At 35.3% G+C, this 18,126-nt stretch overlaps 3 protein-coding genes across 6 annotated transcripts in view; 1 reads left to right on the forward strand and 2 right to left on the reverse strand.

Moving 5' to 3' along the window:
• Positions 1–1,867: 1,867 nt before the first annotated feature.
• On the reverse strand, positions 1,868–2,353 carry LOC106662057. The gene has a single exon (XM_014385860.1). It carries the CDS (start codon positions 2,351–2,353, stop codon positions 1,868–1,870), a length of 486 nt encoding a protein of 161 aa, XP_014241346.1.
• Positions 2,354–6,608: 4,255 nt separating this feature from the next.
• Positions 6,609–11,765, forward strand: LOC106662274 (TWiK family of potassium channels protein 18-like). 4 transcript variants are annotated; one of them, XR_001339865.2, is made up of 11 exons: positions 6,609–6,914; positions 6,983–7,029; positions 7,102–7,197; positions 8,710–8,735; positions 8,795–9,024; positions 10,365–10,569; positions 10,622–10,815; positions 10,876–10,932; positions 11,012–11,115; positions 11,174–11,254; positions 11,323–11,765. XR_001339865.2 is itself a non-coding variant. In XM_014386252.2 (10 exons), exons 2-10 carry the CDS (start codon positions 7,010–7,012, stop codon positions 11,455–11,457), a joined length of 1,062 nt encoding a protein of 353 aa, XP_014241738.1. In that variant the 5' UTR covers positions 6,611–6,914; positions 6,983–7,009; the 3' UTR covers positions 11,458–11,765. The 4 variants fall into 4 exon arrangements, 3 of the variants coding, with proteins under 3 accessions (XP_014241738.1, XP_014241736.1, XP_014241737.1); XM_014386252.2 differs by having other exon boundaries at positions 6,611–6,914; positions 10,787–10,815; positions 10,876–11,115; XM_014386250.2 differs by having other exon boundaries at positions 6,611–6,914; positions 10,876–11,115; positions 11,323–11,764.
• A 1,989-nt stretch (positions 11,766–13,754) lies between these two features.
• LOC106662272 (5-hydroxytryptamine receptor-like) overlaps positions 13,755–18,126 on the reverse strand; it is a 338,924-nt gene continuing 334,552 nt past the window's right edge. Inside the window, exons 4-5 of the mRNA XM_014386248.2 lie at positions 15,701–16,062; positions 13,755–14,624 (exon numbers count right to left, since the gene is read on the reverse strand). Coding sequence (XP_014241734.2) covers positions 14,044–14,624; positions 15,701–16,062 — 943 coding nt within the window. The 3' untranslated portion in view covers positions 13,755–14,043. The remainder of the gene's footprint in view (positions 14,625–15,700; positions 16,063–18,126) is intronic.

Genomic DNA, 18,126 nt, shown 5'->3' on the forward strand with positions numbered 1-18,126 from the left:
AATTTAAAGTCCCATTCATCCTTCTAGCAACACAGTCTAAATATTTTTTTTTCCTAATTAGAGACGGATAGTAAAGAGCCATAATATAAGAAAAATGCTCAGTTGGCAGATGTGTGCTGTAATCGAATGGAATTTGAGTTGGGTTGAGTTTAAGGCCACTGTTTGAATCCTGATGAAACATGCTCGAAAGGTCTTTGTTAATGAGTTAAATGGAACCTCAGATTAAATGGGATATTGTGTATAGATTTGGACACTCAGCATATATGTGAAATTTAGTGTAATTTAAACAAGGAGGGAGGTCGTTATTAAAAATTGAAAACAATAAGGGTCCTAAAATTGCGCCTTGAGGAACTCCAGATTTAACAGGAATGTCAGATGAGTTTTGTTATTAGGTTTGAGAACTTGTTTACAACCTGAAAAATAAGAGGATGTTGATTTAGAAATAGAGGATGAAAAACCAAACAAATTTTCAAGTTCCAAGGCTTAGGTCATCGTTAACCATCACAAAAGCTTTGGAGAAATCAGGCAGTACTTACAAAGTGCATTCGTGAATATCTATGCTTTGTTTTATCCTCCTTGGGACAGAATTACAAGTGATTAATATAATTTTTTAAAATTAATTATTGGTTAAACAGTTTTTAGATTCAGAAAAAAGAAAAAGTTGACAATTTTGGAAGATAAGTTTCTTCTTAGTTGGAAAGAAGTAATAAATTGCCCCCCCCCCCCAAAAAAAATGTATTCATATACTAGGACAATAAAATGAGAAAAAAAAATATTTGAATGAAAATGTGTTGGAAGAAGGGGCTATCCTTAATTGGCAGCAACACTCCTTACCTTTGCTAGTTCGCCGGAACCTGTCCCTTTACGTTGACTCCCTGACAGAATCAGGACGCGATATGAAGAAATATAGATTAAATTAAACTAAATTAAATTAATATGATATACATACATTGGGCGATAAAGTTAATTTAATTTACATAAGTTGAACAACAAAGTGGCCTGGCCAGGGTCAATAGATTAAAGAGAATAGTGACAGACTTATTACAGAAAATTAATCAAACTATACAAGAAACTTGGTTTTAAATGTTTTTCATAGTACTTAACAATTATGAGAACAAACACTTCAAATTAAAGTCTTATTAGAAGACGTGAGCAGCCGAAAGGAAAAATCTGACCTGTGAACAGCAAAATGATGTGCGATGAAGAATTGCAGGCGTTGTGATTCCACAACGATGAGCGGGCGAAGAGAAAACAAATAACTTCGTAATCCAGCGGGGTACTCGTAAATTGTAACTTCGATTACAAATCGAGATCAAAAAGAATTAGACAAACGCGTTCATCCACTCTCCAATGGATTCATCCACTGGCCAGCTGGACCCCGAGACCCTTTTTTTGTTTTTCACTCCATGGATATTTGAACAAATAAACAAATTTAAAAAAAATGAAAAAATTCTCTCCGGCGTAAACATACCGCCCACCAAATTTCAATAGAAATTTCACTAAGAGAAAAGAGACGTTGCAAAGAGAACAGGATTGGAAAGATTCAGGGTTCAGGGAGCAGAGGAGATAGACGTGTAACCGGACGCGTATATTCTCCTAAGGGCGTTTTTATGCACACAACTCGTACCACCCCATCCTTACCGGGGTACTGCTCAATGATGCCCCATGATAAGGGATGTACTTGTGCGTCACGCATAACAACTAGCGTTCCAAGAGCCATGTTGTCGGTCTGCCGTTGCCATTTCGTACGTTGCTGTAGAGTGGTCAGATACTCCAGTCGCCATTTTTTCCAGATATCTGCCACGCATTTTTGCAGGAATTGCCATCGAGTCAGCATATGTGGCGTGCGATCCGTCCAATCATATTACTAGGATACTAGGGCGTCGCCGACTAAAAAATGTCCAGGTGTCAACATAGAATAATCGTCGGGATCGGATGACATCGCGTAGAGAGGGCGTGAATTTAGAATTGCTTCAATCTTGATAGCCACGGTGCATAACTCTTCAAAAGTAAATGGTTGATGGTCCAAAACCCGAGTGAGGTGATATTTCAGTGACTTTACCGCCGCCTCCCATAATCCTCCAAAGTGAGGGGCTGACGGCGGTATGAAGCTCCATTCGATGCTCTGCTTCACCATCTGGACGTCGATTTCTTGTCTCGTATTCTCGGAGGCCCACCAGATATAAAGTTCAGACAGCTCACGTTTAGCTCCGACGAAATTTTTTGCGTTGTCGGACATCATCTTGCTCGGGAGACCTCTTCTAGCAACAAATCGGTCCAAGCATGCGAGAAATGCCGGAGTCGATAACTGCGAGACCACCTCTACGACGCAAGGCTGCTCTGGGCAAAGCATATATTTGCTAGCTGGGAAGATTTTAATACAATAGAGGATTTTGTTATTTCTTTTGATAGATTCTGAGATATTTTTTACAACTTGTTTAATTACTCATTTCTATTTAAAAAAAGAAAAACTATGTAAAAATAATAATAGCAATGTTAAGCAACTGAGCAAGCTACATATAAGATATAATAAAATAATAGGCTTTACTTTTAATATATTTGTGGAAAATAAATTGGTAGTGAAGAGTTAAATGAAAAAATAAAACAAACAAGAATAGATTATCGACATACTCTACAAAAATCAAATTGAAAGTTAATAGAAGAGTTATTTCGCAGTTTAAAAATATGTCAAAAGTGTGTTGCTCAGTAAATAAAGAGTTAAATAGAACGAAAAGAAAACTATATTAATATCAAGCCTAATGTTTTTAACAACTATTTTTCTGAAATTCCAAAGAATTTTTTATTTAGCTGTTCAAAGAGTAAATTCAGTTTTCATTACTTGGGACTGATACCTAAGATGTGGCAATCAATGTTTTTGAATCTGGTTGCAGCTCAGGAGGTATATGACATTACACTAAAACTATGAAATTCCAATGCCCCAGACGCAAATGGTATGTCCCAACTAGTCAAACATGTAAATGAGGCAATCTGTGATTCGCTCAGTCATTTGATTAACTTAGTATTTATAGAGGCCAAGTTTCCTGATAAACTTAAACTATATAAAGTCTCCTGTTTTTAAAAAATATCAGAAAGACTGTGCTGAGTGCTATAGACCTACCACACTTACTCAAGTAGTGTCACAAGTGTTTGAAATGGCATTCAAGAATAGGCTGTATAAGTTTCTGGAGAAATTTAATGTTCTTTCTCTATCACAATATGGATACAGAAATCGCCTAGGAACCATTGCTTTGTGATCACCATGATGTGATAAAAATGATATTTAACGGTTAACGATTATTAAAAAAAAAAAAAAACCCTATAACAATGGCACTATGTGATCTATCTAGGGTGTTCGACACAGTTAATCACACAATTGGAAAAGTTGCCACACTTTGGCATTGTGGGTAAATCGAAATTTCATGAGAATTTGTTAAAAAACAGGAAACAGACTGTAATAATTAATGGAACATATACTAGTTAATGAAGTAGTCAAGTACAGTATACCTCAGGGGTCCATTTTAGTACCTATATTTTTTGTGATATATTTTAATGACTTAAAAACTTTTGTATATGTACAGATAAGAATATTTCCCCTTTCCAATTTGCTTATGATTCTAATTTTATTAGTAAGTACAATATAAAAAATTTGACGACAGTATTAAATGAAGAACGCTATAAGTAAGTTCTATTTCTGTGCTAACTTCCTTGATATAAATGTGAATAAAAATCATTTCATCAGTTATTAGAAAATAATAAAACAAAACTGTAAACTTTTTAAAGGTCCATTTCAGTTCAAGGTCCGATTGACCAATTAACTTTTTTCAATTAATTTCAATTAATATTTATCTTCTGGAGAATTTTTTATCTCTGTAATCGGGAGGGTTTGAAGGGTTGCATGGGAAATGACTTAAGGTGATTTGCAGGGGGACTTACCAAAACAGAGGCAGAGCAGGATGAGCAGCATTTCCTTCTCTCGATCGTACCAGACTGAATCGTCGTCACCCTTTTCGCTGACGAGTCAGTCTTCCCCTCCTACCCCTGCAAGGCTCGTCCCTTTCTTTATTTATAATATTTATACAATTAATAATTAATAACTACAGGATTACAGTTGTTCCTAATGACTATCACTTTACAACTTTACATCTCAACCAATACCTTTCATAAATATCAATTAATTTTTAAAGGTATTGACTACCCAGAAAACTTGCCCCGATCTGTTTTATACTAAGGAAATTAAGAAATGTCCCTGATATCTGTATACTACAAACCGTGTATTTATCAGTATTTCAAGGAATTGTAAATTACAGCATAAGGTTTTAGAGAAGTGAAACATATGCAGAAAAAATACTTGAAAAGCAAAAAAAAAGGCATCTTTGAGAAAAAAACAGAAGGATCATAGTAAACTACTATAAGACCCAAAATAACCTATGGATCACTAATCTGGTGGAACAAAGCTCAACAAAAAGTAGCTACCCAAACATTAAGCAGCATACAAAGACTAGCAAACCTATGTATCACTGGGGCGATGAGAACAACCCTTACAAACGCATTAGAAATTTTGCAAAACCTACCTCCACTGGAAATATTCATACAAGGAGAGGCTAGGAAAAGCTCATTTAGGCTCCAGAAACAATTAAATTGGAAAGGAACTAAACAATTCGGGCATACAACCATAGTCAACAAAATCAGACACTCATTATTAGAAATGACTGATCCCGGAAACAATCTTCACGACTTCCTATAAAGTCTCAACGGACTATAAAGGAGAGGAAGAACACAGGAGAGCATCAGATACAATGATATGGTACACAGATGGCTCCAAAACAAACGAAGGAACCGGATCAGGCGTTTTCTGTACAAGCCCAAAACATGAGCAATCAAACTCATTAGGGAAGTACACTTTGGTCTTTCAAGAGAAAATACATGCCATCAATGCTTGTGCCCTGGAAAATCTTAAAAGAGGTTACACTGACAAAAAAATCCTCATAAGATCAGATAGCCAAGCAGCTATTAAAGCATTAGCATGTGAAAGAATCACATCAAAACTAGTCAGTGAATGCATCCAAAATCTCCAAAACCTGGGGAAACACAACAACCTGATGATATCTTGGGTGCCAGGGCACAGGGGAATTTTGGGTAACGAGAAAGCAGACAGACTGGCCAGAGATGGATCTGCAAGACCATTACATAGGCCCCGAACCTATACTTGGGATAACAAAAACAAATATTGAATCCTCCATCACAGAATGGATCCAAACAAAACAAAAGGAGAAGTGGATAAACTCTAGCGGTAGTCATAGTATACTTATGATGAAACAACCCTCACCGAGACTGGCAAAACACTGCTGCAATTGGAGAGGGCCAAACTCAGAGGAGTGGTAGGACTACTAACCGGTCACTGGTATCTGAGAAAACATCTACACAACATGGGTATATACAGCGATGATCCCATTTGCAGATTATATAATGAGGAGGAGGAAACAGCCACCCATATCATCTTCGAATGTGAAGCAACAGCTCAATGGAGGTTTAACCTAACATACGGAAAAGACTTAGGGAATCAAATTGCAGCAGCAACAGTCAATGACCTGATACTTCTAAGAAGAAGATTGAGTCTATTGAATGAACTAAGGAACTAGGAAGGTACAATAAGCCAGAAGGCTGCAGTGCCTGGGGAATACAAACCCCGCTCCTAGTATCCTTGGGGTACGAATGGGTACTATGCGCCTCCAATAGCCTCTAATACCCAACTCCGACTTTCCACCTTCACGAAGCTTATGCGGGTGTACCCTGTTAACTAACAAACGGAAAGAGGGGTATGGAGGGACAGGAGCTGGACCTGACACCTCCTAATCCTAAACCCAACACCTACCCCTCTTCCCACCCCACACCTTATCCTGGTCCCACTCTCCAGCCCAAATCCAAGGTGTTATGCGNTTTAACCTAGCGTACGAAAAAGACACAGGGAACCAAATTGCAGCAATAACAGTCAATGACTTGATGCTTCTGAGAAGAAGGATTGAGTCTATTGACTAAACTAGGGAACTGGGAAGGTACAATAAGCCAGAAGGCTGCAGTGCCCGGGGAGTGCAAACCCCGCTTCCTAGTATCCTTTTCTACCATACCATACCATACCTAGTATCCTTTTCCACCATACCATACCATACTAGTCAAGGAACTGAAAGTGATGACCCTATCTGCTCTGTACATTTACTCCAATCTAAAGTATATTAAGGAAAACCATATTATTGAGACTTGCTTTGAAACAACCAAGATAAATATTATAAATAATAGTTTAGTAATTCCTTTCTGTTCAACGAAAAAACAGCAAATAGCCCAGAAAACAGTGCAATTAGGACAACATGCTCCCCAATAAGATAAAATTGTTACCGACTAATGAATTCATAACATTTATAAAATAGTTATTAATAGAAAATTCTATTTACCACAAGGATGAATTCAGGGAGGTTGTAAAAAGCTTAAAGTAATGAATTGTATATTTATTTTGTGACGTTTTTACAATGAACTTGCGAACACAATAAAAACTACTCTATTTTATTAAACCTAAATTCACAAAAATTTGTGTCGTGATGTGAAAAGAATCATGTGTTGATAATAAACAGGAAATTTATCATTTACTATGAAGTATTGTTTTTATAAACTTATAATAGATAGATCTGTATAGAATGGAAAAAATGGAGTTCTTTTGATGATACATGAAAAATTACATATGTTAAAAGGGAAATTTAAAAAAAAAAACTTTTTATATGATCAGGCAGAAACAGTAAACTTATATTTCAGGCGACTATTTTTAAGGACTGTGTAATCTTTCTGAATTGTGAAAAGTATGATAGAAAATCAAGAGGGATCACAATTACAAATAGAAAAGCCAAATTACATCACACTTTGAAAAAGTAAGTACACCATGTACAGTTTTAAGTGGTGAAAATGCTTCAATTTTTTATCTACATAAATTTTAAAGGTTTCAATTTAAAGATGACACATACACATGGCACATAAAAAAAAAAGGTTGGCCAATATAATAAATATTTGTCGTAGTCCTCTTACTATACTATCATTTAATGCTACATTGTGTTTCAGAGTCCATGATGAAGTTTCCTCACATTCTGAAGAAGAAGTACACGCACCTAAGCATCATCCTCAACATCATCAACAACATCATCATCATCATTCAAAGTGTGTAATTGCACTAATTACATGACATTATTCTTAACTCTTAGATAATTAATTGAATGAGTTAAATGAAAAGAGTAAGGGGCAGAATCTTGGTTCTGAACAGAATACAAATGGAAAATTCCATTTCTTTCATACTCCAATTAATTATTGCTGAAACAATTGCAGAAATTGTCTTGGGGCAGAACCAAGCTCATATATATTATCCCCTTTACTGTTTGATTTGTTTGAATGCCAAATTATTTGAAATGGGGTGGTCTACCAGATTTTCCAGTCACTTTTCATGAATGGATTTTTGTAATAAAGCAGTAATTTCAGAAAACGGAACCACGATTGTGTGCCCCAATGCTTTTTGTGATCAAGGCAATGAAATTGAATATGAACACCACCACAGTATCAACAACCTCGATTCTGACCTTTTTTATACAACAGATGATTTGGCAATTCAAATTAAATATATTAAATTCATTATTATATATGAAGATTATTATTATTTTTTTTTGGGGGGGGCGGGGGGGGGTTTACGCTGGCATATTACTCATAAAGTTTTCTATTTTCATTTTACTGTCGAGCGTGATCGGCCGACCAGGGCCAGGTCCTCGCCCCACGCCCGCACCACTCATTCAGCTCCATCATCTTCTCATCTTCTAAATTTTCATGCTTGAAGATAATCAAAAAGAAACGTTTATCGACTTTAGAAATCCATAGATTATGTTGAAAGCTGATGGATTGTTGCTTACTAGGACAGTTTCTAAGTTTATTGGTTTTGAAATGTTTGGGACTTTGCTCAGATTTTTTAGCAGTTTGTCTCTTTCATTTTCATATTCTGGACATTCAAAAATTATGTGGGAAGGATTTGAAGGGCAATCGCAAGTGGGACAGTTCGGAGACGATACCAAACCGATTCTCTTCTTGTAGCTATCCCATAGGCCATGATTTGTCTTCATTCTAAAAATAGTAGAATAGAACTCCTTTGACATTCCTTCTGGGCTATCGCCTTCCGAAAACCATGGTTTTTTCTTGAGCTCAGGGAACAGTCCTTTTTGCCATTTTTCAAATGTCGTGTAATCAAATCCAAAAGGTGTGGTTGAGATGGGAAGTTAGTGTCCGAGTGGATCAGGTCACGATAGCTCAAGTGGTAGAGGAGTGGCTTATCTAGCCGAAGATCGTGGGTTCGAATCCCGCTCGTGCCATTGACTTTTTTATCTCAACTAAAAACCTTAATTAATTGTAATATATTAATTGGTCAAGCTTACCATGAAATTAGTGAATTTAATTATTAACAAGAAAGGATCAATGTTTGGTATGTTTGATTACTTGAAAATATTTCCATATTACAGTCACCTCGTAGTGCAACTTTATAAAGTTTCAAGTTTCTAAAATAATTAAAAAAAAAAGACAAATGATTGAATATAGTTTTTTATATCTATTTATTATATATTCTATTATAAGTTAAGTAAGAATGTTGTTAATAATAACAGTTTTATTATGTAACATTTTTCTGTCTTTTTACAGGAAAGCTCAAGAAGATATTGTTGCTGGTAAAAAATCATCTATTTGGAAATAATATTGCATGTAATTTATGACAATCTGGTTTCAGATATCCAACATTATGGCTTGGAGGTCAATGAAAGAATATTCCTTTGGTTGCATGCAAAAGTGGGCCAGCTCTCTCAAACCTGGGTGACTCACGGTATGCTGCTTGTCGCAGTGGTGCTTTATGCTTTTGCTGGTGCTTTCCTCTTTCGACTTTGTGAGGCCAATGACAAACCAATTGAAATAAAAGACCTTTTTGAATCAAGACCTGAACTTGTGCAAGTGATAATGTCTGTAAGAACATTGTTTTTATTATTATTAGTATTTTTTATGAGCCAAAAAACATTAAGTGTTCATCACCAGTTCTCTGCACCTATGTCAGATTTTTCCCATGCATTTTTGTCTCTGTTTTCTTAACTTGCTAACCTCTCATAGTTACATTAGGTTGTCAATTACTATTGAAAGAACAAGAAAACCCATAACACCTAAAGATTTTTATGCTTTCCTCCTCCTCCGGAAACATTACTAGTGATGAGAGCCCTGCCTGGTGAAACACCGAGGTGTATAGATGAACAATGCCCCGGTGAAGAGTCTACACCTCCCCAGATACCCAGAAGTACACATCCGGCATTGTGGTGCTGGATATTCTGATGATGCCAATATCCTTGCACCTCTCAAAACAAAATAAATATGGTAACATTAACTCCCCAAGAGAACTCAATAATTCGTTGGGTGGGTTTAAATCCTCCAGACAATATAATCTCACCCAAGAGTACTCAATATCCGTCAGGGTGGGTATAATCCCCTCATTCTAACAATTTACATTTACTTTACATACAATATACTTTTAAAAACTGTTATAGCCCTGATTATCAATGCCCACTGTCACGGTGTAATACCTCACATAGGTTAGCAGGAACTACATAGTTCATCCTAGTATCATTCACATAGGCTTCTAGTTTTCCGCATTGTAAACTATGTTCAACAAGTAATCTTTTGGTACACAATGGGCACCGAGGTGATCTCTTTCCTGCCAGCAAGTGCCCACGTGTAATCCTAGTATGACCTATGCAGAACCTGGTATGGCTCTTTACCTTCTCAATCCAGCCTTCTTGGATCAGGGACCAATTTACATCGTCGTTGCGTTGAATGCAAATGGTGATCAACGTAAGAGGAGGAAATACTTTGTACTGAATTGAATATTTTCTTTAATGTTTCCTTAGCAGCGTTTAGCTATATCTTATAGTTTTCTTTAAAAATATCTAGTAAACCCAAAAAATAAAAATTATAATAATTGCATGTATTAAAAAAAGAGGGTGGACACTTTTCTTTGCCTCTAAGTATAATAAAAGGTACTCAATGTAAATGTTTGTTTTCAAGTTATAAGAGTTACTATTTAAAAAAAATTAATTGTTAACAATCCATGTAATAATAATTAAAAGAAAATTTTGAAGTTTATTAACTTACATANGAACAAGGTTATTCGTTCCTATTAGGCAACCATTTTGCGTATAGTCTTAATATATATTTTTAAAAAAAGCTCCATTTCTATAATATGTATATATACATAAATTTATAAATACACAAATGTTTTAACTGCACTTCTGATTATTTAAAATTAATAACTTTCATAGGAGCAATCCAAATTTACTTCATCAGCAAACACTCCGAAAACGGTTGAATATTTTTTTGGTAATGTGACCAAAGGTTTCCAGGATTATGAATTGGCAATTTCAGCTAACTATAACCACAACATTGTGATGGCTCGTGGAAAGGATGAGTTGAACTGGGAATTCTGGAATACCGTGTTCTTTTGCTGCACAGTTTTTACATCAATTGGTACGTGATTGCTCTTTAAATGCAATAAGAAAATTAACAGGTAAATTTAAAGGTTATGGTCACATGTACCCAGTTACAACTATAGGAAGATTATTGACAATGGTCTATGCAGTAATTGGAATACCACTTTTTCTTATTGTACTCACAGACTTTGGCTTTGTACTGACAAGAGTTATTAAATTTCTTTGGCTAATTTTTCGCCGTATTTATTACACAGGGAGCTTTAGGAAAGAAGATGATGAAATAGTAATCAATGATGTTTTAATATGGATTTACAATGCATAAACTATATTTTATCATCTTAAGGAAAGAAGGACTTCGACAGCCTCTGACGAACTTGAAATGGGGGTGGAGGATGATGAGATAAGGATAGATGATGATGAAAATGCTCCACTGCCTGTTACACTTTGCCTGATGTTTTTTGCTCTTTATATATTTTTAGGATCCATACTCTTTTTCTTGTGGGAAGATTGGACATTCTTTGAGGCTTTTTACTTTTTATTTATTTCCATGACAACTCTTGGTTTGGGTGATTTTGTGCCAAAGGTATTCAATGTTCAAAAAAAAAAAAAAAAAAAAAAGTCAAGGGATCACTATTTTTCAGAATCAAGATAACATGATGATTTCCGTTGTTTTCATGGGTTTTGGCTTATCGTTAAGTTCAATGTGTATTAATGTTGTCAGGGTTAGTATATTGAATATCTTTATATATTAAAGCCTGCACTATATAATGATTTAAAACTTATTTTACAGGAAAGGCTGGTTGAATCAATGATAGAGGCAAGTTCAAAGATTGGCGAGAAATACGGAATTGAAATTGAAATCGACAAAGATCTTATTGAGGATCCAGGAATGGAGAAAAAGGAAAAGAATGACAATGATACTTAAGAGAGTCAGAGGAAAAAACTCATTTTTATTGTTTAATAGCCTCAAAATAATTCAGATAATTTTAACTAATGTTTTGAAACAAATCTTAAAAACTGTCATCGAGGTGAACATAAAATATGTAAATAACTTTTTAAACTCACTTTGCAAAAGTGAGATGACTTACAATAGTAAAAATACTGAATTTTGTTGTAAATGTGTCCTATATTGGTAAATGACATTTGTTTTAAATTACACTTATACATAAAAGTCTCTATTGGTATTATTATGGTTTCAATAAGAAAAAAAAGTGCAATAAATGTTTAAATATAGTAATAGACATAAAGGGATAAAAAGAATAAGTTTATGAAAAAAAAATTATACATATTATACAACCAACTTTAATAGATACCATTTCTTTCTGAAATAATTTGCCACATTTAAGACTAAATTTAAATTTTAAAGACTACCAGTTGTATAAATAGGAAGCATGCTCATTCATTTAGAAACATTTCTACATCTTTATACATTTTCTTGTCAAATTAGTTTACTGATAACAACACAGGTAACGATTATCACATATAATTTGATTGTTATTCAGTATAATACAATTTTATTTCATATTGTTTATAATATCAACATGCACAATTCTTGGAATTTGTCCTACAAGCTTGAGATGTTCTAAACTCTAAATATGCATTTTTAAAATATTAAATTCAATAATTTTAATTCAAGATCATTTTTTGAAATTGCGCGTTTTAGTGTCATCATTTTACATAATTCTTACATATAAATTATTCATTTTAAGAATTCTGATTTTTAATTTGCATGTAAGTTTTTGCATCAAAAGGTTGAGAGTTCTTTTTCTCAGGGTGAAATCTCTCAGAAATGATCAATGAATTGACTTCTGTTTTTTAAAAATATACGTTTTAAAACGTTTGATACAGTTTTGATCACAGTTTTATCTCTGAAATACTCAAAAGTTGAGTTTTAAATCCTCATATTAAAAATGATAATTATAATAATGACAATAACAAATTTATAATTTTAGAAAAATAACGACCCTTTTATTTTAAAATGTTTATCTAATGCTCTTGTAAAATTTTTTGGATTCTAACAATTGAACATAGTTTACATGTTTTTATATGAAAAATAACACATTCTATTCTAACTATCTACATTCTAACTTTGGATTTAATTATTTTCATTTAATATTGCTTTTTTCAGTGCTCAGGTTTACTATACTTTTTTGGTACTCAATGAAACTAAAGCATGTTTAAAAATAATTTTTTTTTTAATTATTACCTGCCAGCAGGTAAATTTTTGGTAAAAATAATTCACATCCTTGTGTAAAGATCCTGCCGGGCCTAAACATCAACGATACAAGAATATAATGGACCCGTATAAATTGGTACTACATATATTAAAATCGGGAAGTTCTGGGTTTAACTTAATACAATTATAGCACTAAATATATAAGTTATGTACATAAATGCAGTATCTGCACAGTCCACAATCAGACTTAATCACAGCTAGAATCCTTTTTTTCTCTACAAAATCTCTTCTACATTGAGCTTTGGCAAATTCGAAATTAATCATTATGATGTAGTCAGGTAGTCAGAGGTTGGCATGAGGGCTCAGAGTCATACCAATATCTAATAGGCCCACCGACTAGTTTCAAACTGCAGATTCAGAAATAAAGTAATTCGGAGAACTTTAGGAAGTAGTATTTAAAAATCTCTAGCCTATTCACATTGGAAAGAGGGGTAGGGCAGATTATTAACAATGTGCAACTTGATTAATAAATATTTTGTAGGATTCTTTGATTCATAATGCTCACTCTTTCCTCTTAAGCTCTTTCTCCCTTAAATTTTAACTGGCATTAAGGGTTTACTTAAAATTGTAATGTCATATTGAGACCCCTTCCCCCCCATAAACTATGATACAATAAGTTTTAGTGCAGTTCAAAAATATTGTTGACATAATTACATTTTTAACATCACTAACCAAAACAAAATGTAAATAAAATTGAATTTTAATTTGAAATGGATGAGTCTTAAAACCTTGCAGTCTTTTTATTTTTAAGTGAAGAACAATAGCTATAACGAGAAGGCAAATATAGACAGATGATTTTAGTATTTTGATTAAACCTTGTCGGTTGTTTATTATACAGTATATTCCTAAACACGACAAGATTACAAAATGCATTATTCATAAGAATGTCAGTTAAAATCCATAGCTGATAAAAGAAGTAATTAGTTATATCACATCAGCCCCTGAGTCAAACTTATGTTTTATGTCTGGTAGTTGATTTTTTTTTGCGTCAATCAAATTTTCTATACTAACATTACTGGACATGGTAACAATGTTTTGAAACTGAAATTCAACATCTAATGAAAGTAAATTTGTCAGTCATGAAAAACCGTACGCGGTAGACATTTGACAAAACCACTGTTGATTAATGTAAAATTGAACTTTGTGTGATCATGAAGATAGATAATTATATGAACAAACAGTAATGGTTAACATTTGTAAAAATTTTACTGACATGAATGACTAGCACAAAATAAATGCCTCCTTAAAAAAAAGAAGAAAGAAGAAAAATAGAATTTAATGGTGATGTCTAACACCAAGGTGTCGTGCTCTCCTTCTGATTGAATTTCTTCTTCCACAGAGAAGTCTTTTAAAGGCATGCCTAAATTCTGGGCTAAAAATTGTGTAGATAATTGGATTCAGGGTTGAATTGAAATAGCCCAGCCACAGGAAGAAGGCGAAGAGGTAATCGTTCAACACGCACACTTGGTACATGTTACAGACCGGTAACAATATGGCCATTATGAAAAAGGGCAGCCAGCAGATTACGAAAGCTCCTGTTATAATGGCCAGCGTTTTTGCAGCTTTCCTTTCTCTCTTGGAGTCAGCGGCTTCTTTAGACTTCCTCTTTGGAGGGTGATGCTGGTATACAGGATGATAGGATGAAGAGCCTAGGTCCATTGTTGGAGGGTCTGGCTCGAGCCCGTTCCCAAACGAACCCTTTTCTGGGCTCGTATTTGTAGAACTGACATTAGTGAAAGCTGTTGTGGTCGTCGTGGTTGTTGCTTCAGATATTGTAGGAAGAGGTCGTCCAATCACACCCACAACTGCTGCAGCGATTCCCCCATTACCCCCTGCTGCTCCAGCAGCACACAGACCTAAAACAAAATATTTTAATCATAGAATTTACAAAATGATTTAACGTTTTTGTTATAAAAAAGCAATTATTTCTCAAAAGAGGTTTTTTTAGGATAAAAAAAATCAAGTAAAAAAGTAAAATATAAAACGTAAATTATTATATAGGCATAGTTATTACACAACAAATATTTTTGTATTTTGATGCTTTATTTTAACAATTTTCTGCTGATCAGAGTTGTACAGTGAAAAAAATAATGTTGGGGTATTTTCTCCTTAACCAAAATAGTCTGAGAAGGAAGAGGGGGTAAATTAAATACCTGAGAAGAGTTTTGCAATGGAGTGTGGTGGTGTATATCACAATCATTACTTGAAAATAATCATTTATATATTTTATTTACAAACGTAATAAAATTTAAAGGAATCTTATAAAATCGTTGCGTCCGATTGCAAGACGTTTGAAAGTTAAAAACAGACTGTGCGATTAGAGCCAAGCAGGATCCAGGTGGAGGTGGAAAGTGCTTTCTAAACTCATAAATAACCGGGTTCCCAACCCGGGCCAACTTCTCCTATTCTAAGGGTTGGAAATAAACATAGTCCGACATTACGGAAAACGGGTTCCAGAGAACGTTTATCGTCGCGAAACACCCGACGAGGAACAACGAAAACGCCCCATCAAACTGGCAGAAACTCGTTTAATTATCAACTCTCCTCGCGATGTCGAAAATGCATCATAAAGCTTGTTTTATGGTAAAACGTTAGTTCATGAAGATTCATAACTGGATTTATATTCGGAAGAAATTAATGTGCGCGAAAAAGGTTTTAACGATCGGTTTAAAATGATCACTTCGTAAAAAAGTAGCTCGCAGTGATGATCTGTAGTGGATGTCTTCATAATATACCTAGGTACTCATCTGAGAAAATTACTTACGCCATCAATACAAATCTTACTAAATATAAAATGTGTAGTTTTTTTAATAGACTATTTATATACATTAACCCAGAGCATACTGTCCTAGCTAATTGAAACACTCCCAAGTTTATAAAAATGGAGTATTAGTTGGAAATTTGTTATTAAGATTAATAAATGGAACCTTACCAGCTATGACCCCACCAGCCGGGGGTTGGCGACCGGCTGCTTGCATGGCCGCTTGACTAGTCGCCTGGAATCTTCTCCTGATCCGTTTCCTGGCCGTCTGGAATATCCTCCAGTAAAGGACTAGAATGACGAGCAAGGGGAGGTAGAAAGACGACGCCGTCGCGAAGATCTGGTAGCCGATGTCTTGGGATACCAGGCAGGTTTGGTTTTCGGATATTCTCGCTTCCCAGCCAGGATCCTTCCAGCCAAGGACCGGTGCTATGCAGACGAGAAAGGCGACCGACCATATCACAAGGATCATGAGGCCGATCCTCTTCCCAGTCCGGTGATGGATGTAGTCAATGTTCGTCACCGCCCAATACCTTCAAATAAACACAAAATCCAATTTCAGTTAAAATGTGGCCTCAAATTTCGATATTTGTTATTTGCTGATTACTGTCTTATGTAACATCAAATTTGCACATGGATTTATATATACACATACGTGTACATAGTTGAGCCTATAACCTCTCGCAGTCCACCGGCAATTCCAGCTCTTGTAATTTAGAAAGAATTACTGGCAGACCTCGACAATCACCCACTCCGGGTGTTGGCAGTCCTGAGTCAGACTTGGTCTTATCCATCCAGCTATTGAGGTTGGGCTCCGGGTGCTGAAATGACGTAGGTCTTTACACCCAATGCACGTAAACACCTACGTCATTTCAGCACCCAATGCAACCCTCCCTAGATCAAAGCCCATTCTCATTCTGACTCACTCTTATATACATTCTTTCTTACGTGCTTACTATTCATTCGGGGTGGTGGAGATTCGGGCCTCCATCACCCTATAGACCTACTATATAACTAACCTAATTGACAGTCGATGGGTTACTCAATGTTTAGTCATTGACCCTCTTACACCTCACATACACGCTAATAAATGCATCCACTCGCAATACACACTAAGGTACACCAAAATATCACTACTTTATACAATAAAATAACCCCGTTTTTCTCCAAGAATCGAAACAGGGGACCCAAATATTCATTTCTTGTTCAAGCACAATTCTCATATTGGGTGGCATTCCCACACGCTCTTTATATGGGGCCTTGTAGATTAGGTGGGACACATTGTCCTTTTTCTACATGCCGGGCATATATGCGGGATTTGGCCCAAAAGTATGTGTCCGTGTGTCAATTCAGCATGGCCTATTCTTAACCGGTTGCGGATGAACGACGAGTCAGCTCCTCGGAGGGCCACCTCTGGACATTGCTCTTGATAGGCGAGAGCTTATTTGCCGATCCGGTCCATGACGTTACCATTTTATTTTAACTTTTTTTAATTGTATTTTTAGCGTCAGGTGGTCGGATTGATATTTGTTAAGGATGTAGCAAATTCATTAGATTTCGTAGTCCGATTGACCAAATAACATCTTTAAATTAATTAATCTTTGAGGCATTGGTTGAGATAAAAATGGTCAGTGTCACGAGCGGGATTCGAACCCTCGACCTTCAGCTAAATACGCTGCGCTACCACTCGAGCCATGGTGACCGATCCACTCAAACACTAACTTCCCATCTCAACCCAACCATTCGAATTTTCCCTCCTTTTTGCCATTTTTCAAATCTATTTGATTCTCGGTGACAAATGAAATGGCCACGGAGAGCTTTATTGAAGATATACTTCATTCAACTTATTAAATTCATTAGAATTCGTAGTTCGATTGACCAAATAACATCTTTCGATTAATTAATCTTTATGTAAGGCATTGGTTGAGATAAAAAAGGAGGGAAAATTCGAAAGATTGTTGTCCGAGTGGATCGAAACCACGATAGCTCAAGCAGCGCCGTATTTAGGCGAAGGTCGTGGGTTCGAATCCCACTCGTGACACTGACGTTTTTATTTCAATCAATGCCTTACAAAAAGATTAATTAATTGAAAGTTCAAGTAAATGTTTGCAAACCAAACTAGAATATTTATCGACTAAAATTTTAAAAAGCCTGTGTAGTGCTCTGGATGTTATTATTTGTTGCTAGACATAATTTTCTCTAACGCGATAAACAAATTTAATGGCACTTGTAGGATGAACAACATTCATGATTAACTAATCTTGTTCTCCCAAACAAAGGGCTATGTTGACATTGGGTAAAACAAGAGATAAGTTTTCGAGCACTAAGATAATTAGTTTTTTCACGGAAAAAATTATTCCTTCACCTACTCTACGGTTATCCTTTTTAACTCATTTATTATAATAATGTGTGGTGTTTAGTGACCGTTTGTGATGATTATTTTTTTTAGTGACAAATGATTATTTGGAGATCGTGAGATGCGGTCTGGTATGACGTAGGTTTTAGAAAAACATTTTCTTTATCGTGCCAACGTTTCGATCTTTATTTAGATCATCTTCAGGGCCTGTTTAAATTTTACAAATACATGTAGGATGTGA

The sequence above is a fragment of the Cimex lectularius genome, unplaced genomic scaffold, assembly GCF_000648675.2.
Source record: "Cimex lectularius strain Harlan isolate CLEC.00 unplaced genomic scaffold, Clec_2.1 scaffold3, whole genome shotgun sequence".
Taxonomy (NCBI): Eukaryota; Metazoa; Arthropoda; class Insecta; order Hemiptera; family Cimicidae; genus Cimex; species Cimex lectularius.

Coding starts and splice junctions, on each gene's coding strand:
- LOC106662057 (XM_014385860.1), bottom strand. CDS start 2,353: ATGCTTTGCCCAGAGCAGCCTTGCGTCGTAGAGGTGGTCTCGCAGTTA.
- LOC106662274 (XM_014386250.2), top strand. CDS start 7,010: ATGGCACATAAAAAAAAAAG. Junction 9,025..10,364: donor TTGTGCAAGTGATAATGTCT/GTAAGAACATTG, acceptor TAACTTTCATAG/GAGCAATCCAAATTTACTTC. Junction 10,816..10,875: donor GGAAAGAAGATGATGAAATA/GTAATCAATGAT, acceptor TATCATCTTAAG/GAAAGAAGGACTTCGACAGC.